General features: G+C 52.9%; 1 protein-coding gene across 7 annotated transcripts in view; it reads left to right on the top strand.

Annotated features, from left to right (window-relative positions):
• Positions 1–468: 468 nt before the first annotated feature.
• The window catches only part of Sema4a (semaphorin 4A), a 24,647-nt gene continuing 8,080 nt past the window's right edge, over positions 469–17,035 (top strand). The window contains exons 1-12 of one of the 7 annotated variants that reach the window (XM_057794171.1): positions 469–508; positions 2,163–2,461; positions 5,408–5,536; positions 6,210–6,376; positions 7,920–8,080; positions 8,932–8,994; positions 9,211–9,309; positions 9,518–9,623; positions 10,256–10,372; positions 10,735–10,859; positions 10,975–11,147; positions 13,136–13,286. In XM_057794171.1, the coding sequence (XP_057650154.1) occupies positions 6,238–6,376; positions 7,920–8,080; positions 8,932–8,994; positions 9,211–9,309; positions 9,518–9,623; positions 10,256–10,372; positions 10,735–10,859; positions 10,975–11,147; positions 13,136–13,286 (1,134 nt within the window). In that variant the 5' untranslated portion in view covers positions 469–508; positions 2,163–2,461; positions 5,408–5,536; positions 6,210–6,237. Of the gene's footprint in view, positions 509–711; positions 793–2,162; positions 2,462–2,497; positions 2,592–5,123; positions 5,537–6,209; positions 6,377–7,861; positions 8,081–8,931; positions 8,995–9,210; positions 9,310–9,517; positions 9,624–10,255; positions 10,373–10,734; positions 10,860–10,974; positions 11,148–13,135; positions 13,287–17,035 lie in introns of those variants that run through there. The other 6 variants (XM_057794174.1, XM_057794173.1, XM_057794175.1 and 3 more) reach the window with 6 other exon arrangements.

The raw sequence follows: 17,035 nt of genomic DNA, 5'->3' as shown, positions 1-17,035 counted from the left end.
TGCCAGCTCCAGATTGACGCTGGGTCCCAGGTCTTTCCACTTCTTGGGCTTGCTCTCCATATCTTGTTCCAGTCAGTGCCAGCTGGCATCCCTCACTAGAGACTGAGGTGGCAGGAATATGGGGGAGGGGAGGAAGTCGGCAGGAGCCCAAGGGGAACAAGGGCCTGGATGTGGGAGGCCGTGGTCAGAACTGGGTAGCCAGCATGGCAGTCCTCATGGAGTGAGGCTCAGGACCGGTAGAGAAGTTTGGGGGCTTTCAGGGAAGGTGGGGTGATGTCAAATTCTCACACTGCTCCCCAGTCCCTGCTGTCTCCTTTCCTCTACATTCACCTCTTAAGCTGCCTGTGGCTAATTCTTCCTGGTCTCTTTAAGAGCTGCCTGGGAACTGGGGCACTGGAGGGGGCTGGCAGGCCCTCTCCCCTACCATGCTTGCCCTTGCTCCGCCCCTGCCGGGTACAGATTCTGCTGGAAGTCTCGGTCGCCTGGGTTAGGGTCTGTGTTGCAGGGGGTAAGGTGTAAAGTGGTCCTCGGGAGGGGACCATGATCCCTGGGGGTGGGGGTGGGTGCCACAGCATGGAGTGTCTGTGTGCCAGCCAGGGTGCCATGGTGGGGTGAAGTCTGTCTCTCCTACCTCTTTTGGGGGCAGGGCATTCCCAGGAGCCACCGTTTGCCTGGGGCTCTTTACCTCCCTCCCCACCTCCTTTCCCCCAGGGACTTTCATTTGCTAAAGTCCACCAGCCACTCGCTGTCCTTCCCACCATCAACAATGGCGGCTACTCCATCTTCCCACAGGTAGGAAAACCGAGGCTAAAGAATCAGAGGGAACTGCATTCATAGCAGTAGAGGCAATGGCTTTTTCCTTTCCTTGTCAACAAGAGAGCCAGGTGTTCGACCAGTCCTTTGGTCCCCTCTCCAACCACGGCCACACGGGAACTAAAAGCCTTGTTCTCTTGTTTGGAAGCTTAGCTCCAGGGTAAAGCAGGGAGGAATGGGACACCGTGGGCTGAGTAGACCTGTAGGCACCCTTTTTCTTGGATTGCTATGGAGGCCGTCCCTTCCAATCCTGCCACAGAGACTGGGCTCACCTCCCTCAGAGCCAAGGTGGTGGCAGCAGAGTCAAGGACCTGGATGGGGATGGGGCCTTCTGTGCCTCAACCTCTGCTTCCTGCCCTGACTACAGATTTTCAAGTGCCTGGGGCTAGTACCTGCAGCCATGCGGACTCATGCCCCATGTAGTATGGCAGGGACGGTGACAGTGGAGGTTAGAAACAGTGAGTGACCCTGCTGAGTCCACTTCTACCTTCAGCACAGGGCATCTCCTCCTTGGCAGTCCCACCCTGAAAGGCAATGTTTACCCATTTCAACCTAGACCCACAAGGAACCAGCACTGGCTGGTAAAACCTCCTGCCCTGCCTGGCCCCTCCAGGGCACTCACTTCCCCTTTCCTAAAAATACTATGACTTTTGCAGCAGGGCCAGGCTGCTGGCAGGTGGCCTGAAGAGCCCTTCTTTTATTTATGCGAGCATGAGAGGGCAAGGGGCCAATCTAGGATCACATAGAAAGTTATAGACGGTCAGGCTGGCACCCAAAGACCCTGCTTCCTAGGTCCATGGTGCCCAGTGGGCAGTTCTGAGCTCCTAGAAAGCCAACCGGCAGGGTCTTTCCTAGTTCTTCCCTTCGTTGAAGAAGTTGAGGTTCTGCGGAGACAGGAGTTCTGAAGACAGGGTTACTCAGGAGCAGGGCGTCTTCTAAAGCTTCTCTGCTTGCTTTCGCTGTTCTCCAAATGAGAAAGAGTCCAGAGGAGTGCTGTGTCTAATCTTTTGTTCCCATTTACCATTAGACTTTTGGGAAGTTCTTTCTGGTCTGCCTCCTATCCACCTCTTACAACACAGACCTTGGGGCTCAGGGGGTTAACTGATGACTTCTGGAGACACCATTTCCTGTAAGGTGGCTGTAAGGTGGCTCAGGAAGGGAGTGCAGTACCTGAACCTGAGAAGAGTAGCCCCTCCCTCAGAGGTCAGGGTATCAGTGAAGATGGTCTCTTAAGCATCTTGGTGGAGACCCTCTGCATCCATATATGTCTTTGTATACATCCTCATTGGTAAACTCCAGTTGTCGGTGACTGGCTAGCATCCAGGTGCATCTTCCTGATGCATTCACAGTACTTCGGAAAGCTGGAGATGAAGACAAACTGGCCATGAAGGGGATTGTCTCAGTGGTCTCCTGAGCCCAATACCTGCACACTGGTGACGGCTGAGGGTGACAAAGGAGCTGAGTAAGGACCACGGGGGTTAGAGGATGCCCCCCCCGGCCACATCTGGAGTCCTGCCTACACATATGAGAATCCAGGAGCCACAGGAGTGGGGCACAGCGGGACAGGAGAGGAGGAGGAAGAATATGGGGAGATTCTAGTCCCTCCCACTTAGAGATGCGGTCGCCATGGTGACTAAGGACCAGTGAGGTGGGATGGGGTTGGGGATGGGGGTGGGAGGGTGGCGGGAGGGTGGCGGGAAGGAGGCACCGGGAGACCGGAAAGCCAAGCCGCCTGGCATTCCAGGGGGAGGGAAGCTCAAAGGCATCCTCAGCTCCAGGTAAGAAGCGGGAGAGCCGACAGACAGTGCGGAACAGAGGGGCGGGCCATTGTCTGGCGCTGACTCTGCCCTGAGGAGGGGAAAACAGAGAAGTCAGACCATTGTGTGTAATGCTCAATGCAGCTTCCAGCACTAGCCAGACTGGGAGAGGGAATCCTAGAGGTACTGGATAAGGGGTCAGGCGGATGGAGTGGGGAGGGTGGTAAGAATGCTGGAGACCTGTAGGGACAGGAAAAGGTGGGGGGTGCTGATGGGGACATGGTCTGGGGACATCCTTAGTGCCTTCACATGCGTGCAAGCACACACACACACACACACACAGAGAAAGAGAGAGAGAGAGAGAGAGAGAGAGAGAGAGAGAGAGAGAGAAGGCACTCAATCCATGTAAGTTGATTTGACTGATTTATAATCATAAGAGAAGGTCAGGGCCATGGGTTGAAAGAGGAGCAGGAAAAGGATATCCCCAAGACCCTGCTCTCCTGAGGGCTGCCCCTAAGGCTAGGAAGAAAAGGAGGCTGGGAAAACTGGACCTGTCAGTCACTGGTGAAGCCTGGAGTGGTTTCTCTCAGTGCAAGGCAGGGGTAGGGTGAGGAGTCAACCCTCCAGCATCCCTCCCTCCTCACTCCTGTGTCCATTACTTTTGTTGATCAAGTCCCACGGGAAGTAGCTACTCTCCTTTATGGTCTAGGGGTTGTGGGAGGACTTGGGGGGACTGGAATTTGATGGGGAAGCTTAAGTTTAATACTGTTATTTCCGGGGGCTGACATACTCCTGGGGATTCCCCAGACTGAGCTCCAGGCCTTATGGAGAATTGAGTTGCTGGAACAGGAGTGGGGCAGTGAAGATGGTGTTTCCCTCTACAGACCGCCTGCTGCCTGACGCCAGCCCTGGCTCAGATGCTTCCGGTCACTGGCCTTGGTTTCCTCATTTGTGTAGCAAGGGAGGGTGTGTGGCTTCCCAGCTGGGAACTTCCTGGGAGCAGAACCCAATACATAATTTGTGGGGCCCAGCATGAATGAAAATGTAGTCCTCTTTAAAAGAAAACGTTGAGGACTTTCAAGACAGCAGCAGTGAAGTGAGCCTCCACGCTTACTAAGCGCAGCCTCTCCTGAGGACAGAGCCCTATGTGACCGAAACTGTGAGGTTCAAGGGTGAGGGGTGCTGTTGGGGTTCTGTGCCTTTCTCCCACCTTCCTCTGCTCTCAGCTTGACCTGAAAGGCTCTGTGAGGAGAGAGTGGGTGGCACCGCGGGACAGAAAGTACCTGGGCTGAGATCAGATGGCCTCTCTTAGAGGAGGTTTCTCTTCCTTCTGAGTCAGGAATCATCCCAGAGTGACTGGAGAGATTGGAGAGTCCCTGACCCTCCACCCTGATGCTTGCTTACTCCATCCATTGATGGGAGCTAAGTTAACCCACTAGGGCAGGAAGTGGGAGCCAGCCGACAGCGTCCCCAACCTGTGAAAGCTGGGAGGCCTGCAGCCCCACTCAATGCCTCACCCTGTTCAGTGGGAGCAGGAGGGCACTGGGGCTTGTGGGGAGCAGAGATAGGAAGAGCGCTGGAGCTGCTTCTCTGGCTCCCCCATCACAGCTCCTCCCTGTGACCCAGATAGGCCAGTCTGTCCCCAAAGAGAGGCCCTGGGTGGTGGCTTCCCAAGCCTAAGCTGGAGGTCAAGGAGACTCAGAAGACGATGTCAGGAGAGCAGAGAGATTGGCACAGTCGTGACAATCAGCGTCAGGGTTTGGGGGAGTCTTAGTAAGTTTTGACAGAACTAGTCCTCATGAGGGGTCTGTGTGAGCCCAGCTCCTGAGCCATGGCAGAGATGGGAGCAGAAGGAGACGCTCTCTCCACCAAGGAATGCTTCTTCCCGGAGCTGGCAGGGTAGAGGTCCTCCTTCAGGAAGGACCATCCTGGCATTGAACAATGCGTTTAGGATGGAGATGGAGTACTTACTGGAGACAGAGCAGTCCGGGTCATTGTGCCCATCAACCTGAAGTCAGCTGACCTGGATGAGTGGGAGGGAGCCCAACCACTCTTTATTGGCCTCTGAACCCTTGGTGCCTCATTAACCCTGCATTACGAGGCCTACTCCGAAGCCTCTGGGGAGGAAGACCAGCCGCCATTCCAGCTGGGCGCCTCATGTATCCTATGAGGCATGAGCTCAAATGGGAAATTCTCGAAGTTCCCATTGGCCTGATGCTGCCCTAAGTGTGGGGAGATCAATCTGCCGGTGAGCGTCCTCAGCAGAGTCACAAATACAGACCCAAGTTTGTTGTTGTTGCTGCTGTCTGTTTGTTCTGAGGCAGGGTTTCTCTGTGTAGCCCTGGTTGTCCTGGAACTCACAGAGATCCACCTGTCTCTGCTTCCTGAGTGCTGGGATTAAAGGCGGGCGCCACCATGCCTGGCTTTAATGTTTTACCTTTTGAGGATGTGGGAGGTGCCAAGGTTGGGCCCCTACAGCTACTTCTCAGTAGGTGGCAGCGGGGGACCCACTCCAGGGTCAGTGAAAAAGAGGAATATGAAAGATGGTGTCACACTGAGCGTGTTGAGCAAGAGGAGACCGCAGCTCGGGCTGTCTAGAGCGAAAGTGATAGACGGGGCATCACTGAAATGGCTTAGGAGAAACTCTTAATTTCTTGATAGACTAAGCTGGGGAGGAGGTGTGTCTCCTACTGAGCCTGCGAGCCTCCCCCTCCTCCAGTCTCCCCGCCCTGATCCACCCTTCATCAACTTCCGCCCAAGCCAGGATCTGTCACAACTCGAGGTAGAAATTCAGGTTTCCCTGGCCTGGAACCCACAGCGGCTCTCGGCTCTCGCAGGATGGGTGCCTGGAGGGCCGCACTCCCATTCCAGCCAGGTTGAGCCTTCTTTATCTGCCTGAACCCCCTCCTTTGCCTTGGATGCTTCAGGCTTTGAACTCGGGACTTCTCAGTGTGACTGGCTCAAGGGTATGTGGGATGAGGTGGGCAGCTTGCTTTCGGTGGTTATGGGGGAGGGTGATGCCACACTCCAGGGAGCCAGACAGCAGAGGCACAGAGACAAGGGGGCTGTAGAGTTTGGGAGTCTGCCAGGGACTCCTGCCCAGGCCACTGCCAGGAAATGCAGATGGCCAAGCTGGCAGATAAACTGGCATGCCCGTGCCCCGAAGAAGAAGGCTAGATATTAAACAAAAGTAGAGCCCCTGGGGGCTAGGGAAAGAGTGGGCTGCTTGTCTGGGTTGGGATGAGTAGCAGGCAAAATGTGTAGCCACAGCTGAGTGACAGGCCAGCCTGGGGATCTACCCTTTTCAACAGGAACTTTATGCCTTTTATCCAGGGCCAGGAATGATCAGGGCTCTGGACCATGGGGGCAGGAGATGCTAAGGGGCAAGAGCGGAAAGGTACTCCTAGGTGAGAAAAGAGAGGTGGGATTCTAGTCAGAGGAGAGCAGGGGTACAGCATGGGCCATGCCAGCACCCCTATCTAGAGGAGAGGGGGAGGCAGCAGTGAGGCTGGGAATGGAATGGAAGCGAGACTCTGAGGGCCCTTCCAGAGAGGAACTTCTACCCCCTGGGGCTCTCCTATTGGCCCTCAGGAAGGGTGTGGTAAGCACTGCTCACCCAGAAAGTGCCTGTCTCCTCAGAGCCATCTGGTGACAGTCTCCTCTGACCATGGCCCTACCATCCCCGGGCCCGGACCCCTGGCGTCTCCTGGGTGGTTTTCTCTTCCAACTGCTCCTGATGCTGCCACTGCCACCTGCCACTGGGACTGGAGGGCAGGGGCCCACGCCCAGAGTCAGATATCACGCAGGTAAGCGCCTGGTAACTGGGAGGCATGGATGTTAGTGTGATAAAGATGCAGGGGTCAAGAAGGGGGAAGGGGCTGTCAGAGGGAGGGCAATGGAATGGAGAAACAGAGATACCAGGGAGCAGTGGGGGGCCTGGGAGAAGGGAAGACCACTTGAGGCACAAATTGATCAGGAAAGGAAGACATGGCTGCCGTTACCCTTCTTCTGCTAAGCCAGTGATTTTTCTTCCTCTTCTCAAGTGTTCCTATCACCAAGCAAGACACCTTAAATTCCTGACTGCTTTCACAGCTCCAGGTGTCCCAAAGCTAAAGCCCATGCTAAACGTCTATGGAACTGGTCATTCCAAGCCAACTGCAGAGATCATACAAGGCCAGGTTGTGTCCATAGGAGGGGCACCAAGAGAAGGCACCAGCTCATCTGGGGGTGAGCTGGAGCATGGCACCCAGCCTCAGTGGTTTCCTGCTGGGGTTGTGGGGCTCTGAACCCTCTTATTCTAGGAAATACCCCAAGGGAAGTGTTACACACACCACACACACACACATTCCACACACCATCCGTGTAGAAATTAGGCAGTTTTGTTCACAGTTTAGCAGCCTTCCGAGGCAGAACGGCAAAGGTGATGAAGTGTCGGTGGAAAGAGGGGCATCCCTAGGTGGATGGGAGTGCAGACACAAGCAAGACTGGGCTTCGAGGGGAAGCCGGTGAGGCCTCAGGATGAGGAGAGCACTGAGTTCAGGGCAGGGCAGCTCATGAGTACCTTTCCCACTTGGTCTTCTGACTCCTCCTGGTCCTAAGATTCCTTGATACCAACATGGTAAGAAACAGGCTGTGCACATCTAACCAAATGTGTCAATTGGGGGGGGGGCTAAAGTGCTCACTCCTGGTTGATGTGCCAGTTCAGTGGGGGCTCACACACTCACACACGTGCAAGGGCACACATGCTACCACAGTAGGCAGTGAATGGGCCCTAGTAACCAACATACTTAGCCTGTCCCAGTGGCATTGAGGCATGCCCACACTGCTGGGCTCAAGAGGGAGAGGATGAGGCCTTTCTAATCACGGTATTGCTGGTGGTGGGCGAGTCCTATGACAGAGCAAGAGAAGGGAACAGGGGAAGTGGAGGTGGCGGGGGTCCGTAACCATGACATGTCTTGAAGCAGACAGTAGTCACCTCTGCTGCTTGTGACTGAGAACTCTTTCCTGTGTCTACCTGTCAGCTGTTATCCCTGCTTGCCTCACTGCAGCCCCGCCAGGCCTGAGAATGCATTGTCTAACTTCACTTCATTTCCCGTCTGTGTCTGAGCAGGCTTCCCCACTACCCCCTAGCCCCAGGCTGTCACTACCATGTCCTTGGCACTCTTCTCTTCTGGGGACTCAACACACAAAGCACAGGTGTCTGCTGTTGGAGGTTCAGGGAAAAGGGGGCTGTGGGCATAAGAGCTGGCCCAACTACTGAGGCCTGCCACCCCTCCCCACCTTTTCCTCAGGAATGGGCTGCTGTTCACAGTTCCTCCCCATTCTCTTCTTATCACTGCGCCCCAACAGGAGATGGGCACAGAGCCCTCAGCTTCTTCCACCAAAAAGGCCTCCGAGACTTTGACACGCTGCTCCTGAGTGCCGATGGCAACACTCTCTATGTGGGAGCTCGAGAGGCCATCCTGGCCCTGAATATCCAGAGCCCAGGAATCCCCCAGCTGAGGAACATGGTGAGGAGGCTGGAGCTCAGGGTCTGACTGAAAGTAAAGACAATTCTGCTTGCTGAGAAGAGCACCTGCCACTCTCTGACTCAGCAGCGACAGGATGGAAATACCACTGTGGTCTTGCTGTTTATCGAGGCCCTGAATACCGATTGAGTAACATTAGCTGCTGAAATGGCTGATACGGAAATCACTGGCAAAAGAGAAAAACATTGACTCAAATCAGTGACTCAGATAATTTGATGTGCACCTACCTACTAGAGAAGTCCTTGATTCTTGAGCTATCATCACCCCAATGATAGCAAGACAAGGGAAAGAGGGAGGGGAGGAAGGCCTATGGTGTGGATTCTTCCTGGTGTGTGGTCTCTTGGCCATCTGCACATATGGGGTATGTTAACCTTGCAGAGTCCTGGGCTAGGAATGTAGTTCTGTGGCAGAGCACCTTGTCTGGAGTGCGGAAGGCCCTGAGTTTGATATCTGTACCCCTATGTGGCATCTCTAATGGGTGGCTCAGGAGCTGACAGTTTGCCCCAGGAAACGTGTAGGTTATAACCACTGCTGTGTATGCCAGGCACTTACGCATGCCATCTAACTGCAACCGCCAGCAGCCTGTGACCTGAGCCAGAGTGCACAGTCGGTTGGTTGCTGAGTCTAGATTTGAACTCTGATCTGTCCGGTTCAGCCAGAGCCATGTCCTGGAAGCTATAGTTCCAATCCAATTGGCGTTGTGACTGCCTACCAGAACACCACTACCTACCTTACTGGTATTTTTACACCAGAGCCGGAGAGAGGATGGTGGCTTATAGAAAAACCAAAGACCTCACTTCCTTTCATCTGCTCCTCCTAACTCTCCACTTTAGATATCCTGGCCAGCTAGTGAGAGAAAAAAGAATGACTGTGCCTTTAAGAAGAAGAGCAGTGAGGTGAGTGAAGTGCGGGTGACCCTTGCGCATGGGGGAGCAGCTTGTAAGACCCAACTCCACTCCCACCCATCCCCTCCCTCCACCCCACTCCCCCACCTATCCTCTCCCCCACATCCCACCCCCCAACCCCCACCCTCCACTCCCCCATCCTCCCCACCCCCCGGGAGGGAGTTTGGGGTGACAGGCTAGGCAACTTGGTTTCTCTGCTTCCCCTAGACACAGTGTTTCAACTTCATCCGAGTCCTGGTCTCTTTCAACGCCACCCACCTCTACGCCTGTGGGACCTTTGCCTTCAGCCCTGCTTGTGCCTTCATTGTGAGTTCTCTGAGCCGGCTTGTTCACAGGCTCCCAGCACCTGTGTCTCTCACCCACCCCGCCCTATAGCTTTGGGAATCTCGGGTCCCTGAGGACCCTCGTAAGATTCCTGGCCCCAGACCAATGTCCCTCTCTGTGCCTTGTACTCCTCATCTATGAGATGTGCGACCCTGGCATTCCGGGCTCCCAGCCTCTTCCCCCCCTCTAGGAGCTCCAAGATTCCCACCTGTTGCCCATCCTAAAGGACAAGGTCATGGACGGGAAGGGTCAAAGCCCCTTTGACCCGGCTCACAAGCACACAGCTGTCTTGGTCGGTGAGTACCAGGCTTCCTAAACCAGGCTAAAACTTGCCTTTTCTAGTCACTGAGAAAAGCGAGGCACGACAGTTGTCCAAAGAAACGGACTGGGGGACCAGGAGCTTCGGAGGGCAAGATCATAGGGAGAGCCAGAAAACCCAGCCATTACCCCTCCTGAAACCGTCCCCAAAGGGGTGCAAGGAAATTCATGTGGGGAGATAGCAGGTCTGGTTGTCTCCAGGTGAGCCCTGAGGTTCAGCCGCTTGTTTATCTGTACACGGGCGAAGGCCTCTCCTAACGCTCTCCACATTGAGCCAGGTACTGAGGGGCTACAAGGAAGTCATGTGTCTCTCCATGGACACAAAGAATCTCAGACTTCCGACCCTGGCTTCCTACAGGAGATGACCATTGTCTTTTGAGCAGACTTAAAATATATGCAGGGACCCAGGGTGTAGGAGCACAAGACAGTCATTCTGGGATTGGTGTTTAAAGAAGGACCAGAAAAAGGCTCCACAGGCCACTGTGGCTAGAGCGATCTAAGGGTGGCCTGCTGTGTGTGTGGAGACAGTATGAGCTGGGCTTCGGGGTTCTGCAGAGGGTACAGGATGGGAGGAGGGCAGGCAGCCTCTCCTTGCTCTCCCCGGTTCTAGATGGGATGCTCTACTCTGGCACCATGAACAACTTCCTGGGCAGTGAGCCCATCCTGATGCGGACACTGGGCTCCCAGCCCGTTCTCAAGACTGACATCTTCCTCCGCTGGCTGCACCGTAAGGCCCTGACTCCAGTCAGCATGAGCTTGGGACCCCTTCCTGCCCCTGGGTCTGCGATTGGCTTTAATTCACTCAGCTCTCTTTGGGAAAATGAATCAAAGAAGTACATACAGCTGGCTGGGGTGTCGCACGACTTTAATTCCAACATTTGGGAGGCAGAGGCAGCAGCAAGTGGACCCTGAAGGGCGGCCAGCCAAAGCTATAGTGAGATACCATCTCTAAAAGAAAGAGTACATATGTCTCAGCGGTGGAATGGGAGGCGATCTCCGTCCTGGCCTCAGAGCCCACCTAATGTGTCCCCGAGGGGACCTGAGCATCCTGATGTTCAGTCCCCTAAGCCTGTCTGTCCTGCTCCACAGCGGATGCCTCCTTCGTGGCAGCCATCCCATCTAGCCAGGTCGTCTATTTCTTCTTCGAGGAGACAGCCAGCGAGTTTGACTTCTTTGAGGAGCTGTACATATCCAGGGTGGCTCGAGTCTGCAAGGTCTGCCCCTGGTCTGGTGGAGGGCTGGCTGCCACGGAGCCAATGGGAGTGGGGAGAGGCGGGTGCAGGGCCAAGCGTGAAAAGACCACCCCCGTGACTCCATTGGTTCCCCTAGAACGACGTGGGTGGTGAAAAGCTGCTGCAGAAGAAGTGGACCACCTTCCTGAAGGCCCAGCTGCTCTGCACCCAGCCAGGCCAGCTGCCATTCAACATCATCCGCCACGCGGTCCTGCTGCCCGCCGATCCTTCCTCCGGTTCCCGCATCTATGCAGTCTTTACCTCCCAGTGGTGAGCAGCGGGGCAGGGCAAAGGGGGCTCCGGGATCCCAGGGAGGCGGGATCTGGAGAAAGTCTACTTTATACACTGAACTTTACACAGGAAAGCTTTGAGCCTTCCAAAGGTGTTCGGGTGCAGGGATCCTGCTGTCTTTTATGCATCAGGAGAAACAAGCACAGAGACTAGCTTTATTTGGCTACTTCCAAAAAAGGATGAAAGTTTACAGAAGGCAGACACTAAAAATCAGCAATATACCCAGCATGGTGGTGCATGCCTGTAATCTCAGCAAGAGAATAAGGGAATTGGAGGCCAGTCTGGAGGGAGCTTGTCTCCAACGAAACATGGATGAAAACGCTAAACTAGCCGGGCGGTGGTGGCGCTCGCCTTTAATCCCAGCACTCGGGAGGCAGAGGCAGGCGGATCTCTGTGAGTTCGAGACCAGCCTGGTCTACAAGAGCTAGTTCCAGGACAGGCTCCAAAAACCACAGAGAAACCCTGTCTCAAAAAACAAAAACAAAAACAAAAAAAAAAAAAGAAAAAAGAAAACGCTAAACTGGGTGGTGAGAGAGGAGGTTCAGTACAAGGACTGATGTCTCCGAAATAAGCAAGGACTGCAGTGGGCTCAGCCGGTGAAGGGCTTGTCTAGCGTGTACAAAGACCTGTAATTTGATGGTTTACTCTTTTGGCTTTTTGGGGGGCCTACCACCCAGCTCCCAAATAAATCACACATGGAGGCTTATTATTAGGAATGCCCAGCCTTGGCTTGGCTTGTTTCTTGCCAGCTTTTCTTAACTTTACATTATCCTGACTACCTTTTGCCTCTGGGCTTTTTCCTTTTCTTACTTCTGTGTATCTTACTTTCGCTCTTACTGGCCCCTGACGTCTTTCCTTGTTCTCTCGTAGCTCCTCCTGCTCCTCAGTTCTCTCCTGTATCTTCTCTGCCTGCCAGCCCTGCCTAACCTTGCTCCTTCCTTGCTTTTGACCATTCAGCTCTTCATTAGACCCTTAGGTGTTTTAGAGGGGCAAAGAATCACAACTTCACAGAGTTAAACAAATGCAGCATAAACAACAGGAACGTACCTTAAAATAATAATCCCCAACAAAGCCCTGATCCTCGGACATACAACATAAGTCAGAGGTAGTGGGACAAAAGACTGGGGGAAGAAAAGGCTCTCGAGAGGATCAGACATTCAAGGTCGTTCTCAGGTGCATTGTGAGGAGAGCCTTGACTACTGGAGACTGTCTCAAAAACAAACGAACAAACAAAAACCCCATCAATTAGGTAAAGAAGTGGAAATAAAAGGAAATCACCCTCAGGCAGGGAGAAGATCTGTGTAGCACAAATTCTGTGGCCATACTAGGAACAACTTCTTATTGGCCAGAGCCGAAAGGGAGGCTGCTATGACTGAAATCAACAGGAAGGCCTTGCTTACAGACCAAGAAAGGTTAACTGATTTGCCAAACCACAGCCATGGTCTGCCATCACCATATTTAGGCACCTGCCAATCATATGCCAGGAAGCAAAGGTTTCTGGTGTGCAGGGTCTGGTGAAGTGAGGTGCAGAGCTGAGAGCCCAGTGTGTTACAGACTGAGAGGCCTGTGGTTCAGCACAGTTCAGTTCACAGAAGAACTAGCAAAGCTGTGGCTCATTCTCTGAGGACCAAAAATCCAGGGACCAAAGAAGGCTACCTGTGAATCCAGCCTGCAGCCGGTTCTACCACTCTTCCTGTGGACACAGCCTGGGCAAGACAGGCAGGGGCCACCCCAGGGCCTATGCCCCAATTAATCCTCATTAGGAACAGTCATGTTTCAGATCCTGTGATGGGCTTCCAGCCAGGCCTCAACCCAGAGCCAGGGAACCCTCCAGCGCTTGGCCTGTCTCCTGCCCTCCAGGCCTGCTGGGATCCCACTGAGCTCTGGGAGGGGGGGGGCAGCTGGAGGGCAGGGATTGTAAAGGGGAGGAACCCTTACTGAGTGCTCTCTGCTCCCACTATCTTCAGGCAGGTTGGTGGGACCAGGAGCTCAGCCGTCTGCGCCTTCTCTCTTGCCGACATCGAGCATGTCTTTAAAGGAAAGTTCAAGGAGCTGAACAAGGAAACTTCCCGATGGACCACTTACAGGGGCCCGGAGGCCAACCCGAGGCCAGGCAGCGTGAGTACCGCCTACCTGTCCCAGAGCCTCCCGGAATACACGTAAAAGCAACACCTTGGCACGGTAAATGCCCACCCACCAACCCATGTGCCGCAGATGTCCCATGCCGCCCTACGTCCAGAACGGTCGCCAGGGTCACCTCTTTTCAGTGCTAAGTGAACACCAGATGCTGGGCTGTATCGCCGAGGAATTAAGAGCACATGGGCTGGGCGCTAAGCACAGTCCTAGGCAGTTTGCCCTCATTTTGTTGTTCCCAAAGTGGGTCTCACATAACCCAGGCTGGCCTTGAACTCTTGATTACCCTGCCTCCACCTCCCAAATGCCTAGATGTCGGGCATGTGCCACCATGCCCAGCTTTTCACCTGCATATTTTCCTGTAACTTTTTAAAACTCTAAATTCTGTGTGTGCATATTCAAGAGTCAAACATGCTGAGTGCTTGGTGTACGCCTGTAGTCTCTGCACTCCAGTGGAAGCTGAAGCAGGGCGATCAAGGCAAACTCAGGCTACACAGCAGGATTCTATCCCAAAGATGACAGAATGGGTAAATAAATACAAAATCAAGGAAATCTACCGGACTGGTGCTGAACCTCCAGTCCCATCCCAGACTGGCCTCAGACTCACCTCCCACCTCAACATCAAGTGCTGCGCCCCTCCCAGTTTCCTTCCTGTTCAGCTGCTGTGTCACAACATTGGCAGCTTGAAATCATTTTAAAGGCTGTGTGCATCTTGGAAATTAGCAAACTCTGCAAATCAGCTTTCCAGTCCCTTCCTTCCCAGTGTCCTGGTCCTAACCTCTGTGCGAGCTTTGTAAGATGAGAATCAAACCCAGGGCCTCGCACACGTCTGGCAGGGGCTCTAATGCTGAGCCACAAACCCAGGGCCTCGCACACGTCTGGCAGGGGCTCTAATGCTGAGCCACAAACCCAGGGCCTCGCACACGTCTGGCAGGGGCTCTAATGCTGAGCCACAAACCCAGGGCCTCGCACACGCCCGTGTGCCTGGCAGGTGCTCTAACGTTGAGCCACACATACCACCCCTAGTAATTTTTTTAATTATTTTTTTTCAAGACAGGGTTTCTCTGTAGCTTTTTTCAGTTAATTATTTATTTGTTGTCTATGAATGCGTGTGTGGGTGCATGTGTGCCGTGGCGTATGATGTCTGTGAATGCGTGTATAGGTGCATGTGTGCCGTGGCGTATGTTTAAAGATTAGGGGACAATTTTAGGGAGTGTATTTCCTTCTGCCATTGTCGGCTTTACCTCCTGAGCCATCTCACCTGCTCCCATCATAGTAATTTTGGCGAGATTAATAATATATATTAATATATCCATAGCTGAGCCAGGTAGTAAGCTACAATTTCTTTTCCTCTTCATATACTTTTTTGCTTTCCTGGGGTTAGTAGTTATCCTAATCTTTTTTGCTGGCCTTTTCTATGCTCTTAGATTCATTTCAACCCCTTCCTGACCTCAAGTCAGGCTGTTGGCTCTAAATAATTCCAGTCTCTACGAAAACCTATTGGCTGCAGCTGAGATTGCTGACTTCCTCCTCTTCCCTTGGTCACTCTCCAGTGACCAATTTTCTGTTTCTTGCACGCATACCAGGGCTGCATCTTCCTTTTCTGTTTTTCCTCCTCTCCCCCATTTGTTTTTTGGTTTTTTTTTTTTTTGGTTTTGGTTTTTCGAGACAGGGTTTCTCTGTAGCTTTTGGTGCCTGTCCCGGAACTAGCTCTTGTAGACCAGGCTGGCCTCGAACTCCCAGAGATCCGCCTGCCTCTGCCTCCCGAGTACTGGGGTTAAAGGCGTGCACCACCACCGCCCAGCTTCCCCCATTTGTTTTTTGAGACAGGGTTTCTCTGTGGTGTAACAGCAGAACAGCTTTAGCTGTCCTGGAACTCGCTTTGTAGTCCAGGCTGGGCTCAAACTTGTAGAGATCCCCTGCCTATGCCTCCCAAGTCCTGAGATTAAAGGCGTGCGTCACCATGGCTTATTCCCCCTTCTTTCTTTGGAGACAGAATTTTTGTAGCTCAGGCTGGCTTTGAATTCTATGTAGTTGAAGATAACCTGAATTTCTGGTCTCCTGTCTCCATCTTGAGTACTGGGCGTGTAAACGGGCACCATCAGGACTGGTTCCTGTGACCCAAGGCTTCCTGCATACTAGGCAGACATTCTCCTAACTGAGCTGTCCCCACCCTCTACCGCTAACTACCTCATTTTAGTAGAAGTCATCCTCTATAGACTCTGACAAAATAAAGATGCAGGAGCTGAGATTTTGGAGATGTTGGATGCTGAAAACCACATTTATTCCACTCTTGTGGTTAATGGTTTGGCTAGGAATATGTAACTTTGGAACTGAAACTATTTCCTGCAAACTTTGAAAGATTCATTCTGCTTCTAAAGTTTGTTTGTTTTTGAGACAGGATTTCTCTGTGTAGCTCTGGCTGTCCTGGAACTCGCTCTGTAGACCAGGCTGACCTCGAACTCACAGAGATCCGCCTGCCTCTGCTCCTGAGCACTGGGATTAAAGGTGTGCGCCACCACCACCAGGCAAGGCTCACTCTGTTACCTGTAACTTCCAGAGCTGCTTTGTAAATGTCCTAAGCTGTTTGGGCACCTAACCCTTTGGATGTAACTTGTCTCACTGGACTCTTCTAATGTTTAAATTATGCATTTGTTCTGTTGTTTGCTTGTTCTGTGTGAGGGGTCAGAGGTCAGCTTACAGGCGTCACTTCCCTTCTTCCATTAGGGAGACAGCACGAGCACAGGCCATCCTCGGGCTCGGCAGCAAGCACCTTTTCCTGCTGAGCCACCTGCCAGTCCCTGCTGCTCTCATGGTCACCCAGTGACCTCTTTAGCCAGGAACTTCTATTTATTTCCTTCAGTTCTAAGAAATATCCTTGTGTTCCTCACCTCAGACACCGTTCTATTGCTGTGAGGAAACACCATGCCAAGGAAGCTTAAGAAAGAAAATGTTTAATTGGGGGGCTTGCTTACAGTTTCAGAGGCTGCCCGAGGAGTCCAGACATGGACCTGGACCTGGAGTTACAGATGCTGTGAGCCACTATGTGGGTGCTGGGGACTGAGCTCAGGTCCTCTGCAAGAGCGGTTAAGTACTCTTTACACTGAGCCATCTCTCCAGCTCCCTTCCATCTTGGTTTGTTTTGTTTTTCTTTGCTTTGTTTTTGAGACTGATCTCTCACTGAACCTGGAGATCACTGATTGGCTGGATTGGCTGTCCATCAAGCCCTAGGCAGCACTGGAATTGCAGGCGCACGCTGCGCCTGGCTTTTATGGGGCTGCTGGGGACCCAAACTCAGATTCTTTTTTTTTTTTTTTTTTTAAATTTTTTTATTTATTTATTATTTATACAGTGTTCTGTCTGCATGCCAGAAGAGGGAACCAGATCAAATTACAGATGGTTGTGAGCCACCATATGGTTGCTGGGAATTGAACTCAGGACCTCTGGAAGAGCAGCCAGTGCTCTTAACCTCTGAGCCATCTCTCCAGCCCCCCAAACTCAGATTCTTATGCTTGCATATTTATTGATTAAGCCATCTCCCCAGCCTCTCCCCTCCCCCCCCCCCCCTCTTTTTTCAGACAGGATTTCTCTGTGTAGCCCTGGCTGTCTTGGAACTCTGTAAACCAGGCTTGCTTGAACTCTAAGATCTGCTTGCCTCTGCCCCATCTGGCTACCCAGCCCCCAAAATTTAAAAATGTGGTTTGTTTACTTGACTCAAGATCCAAATAAGGTCT

This window comes from Chionomys nivalis, chromosome 18 (assembly GCF_950005125.1).
Source record: "Chionomys nivalis chromosome 18, mChiNiv1.1, whole genome shotgun sequence".
NCBI lineage: Eukaryota > Metazoa > Chordata > Mammalia > Rodentia > Cricetidae > Chionomys > Chionomys nivalis.
The sequence above is the reverse complement of the archived record's forward strand: the minus strand, read 5'-3'. Positions and strand labels throughout refer to the sequence as shown.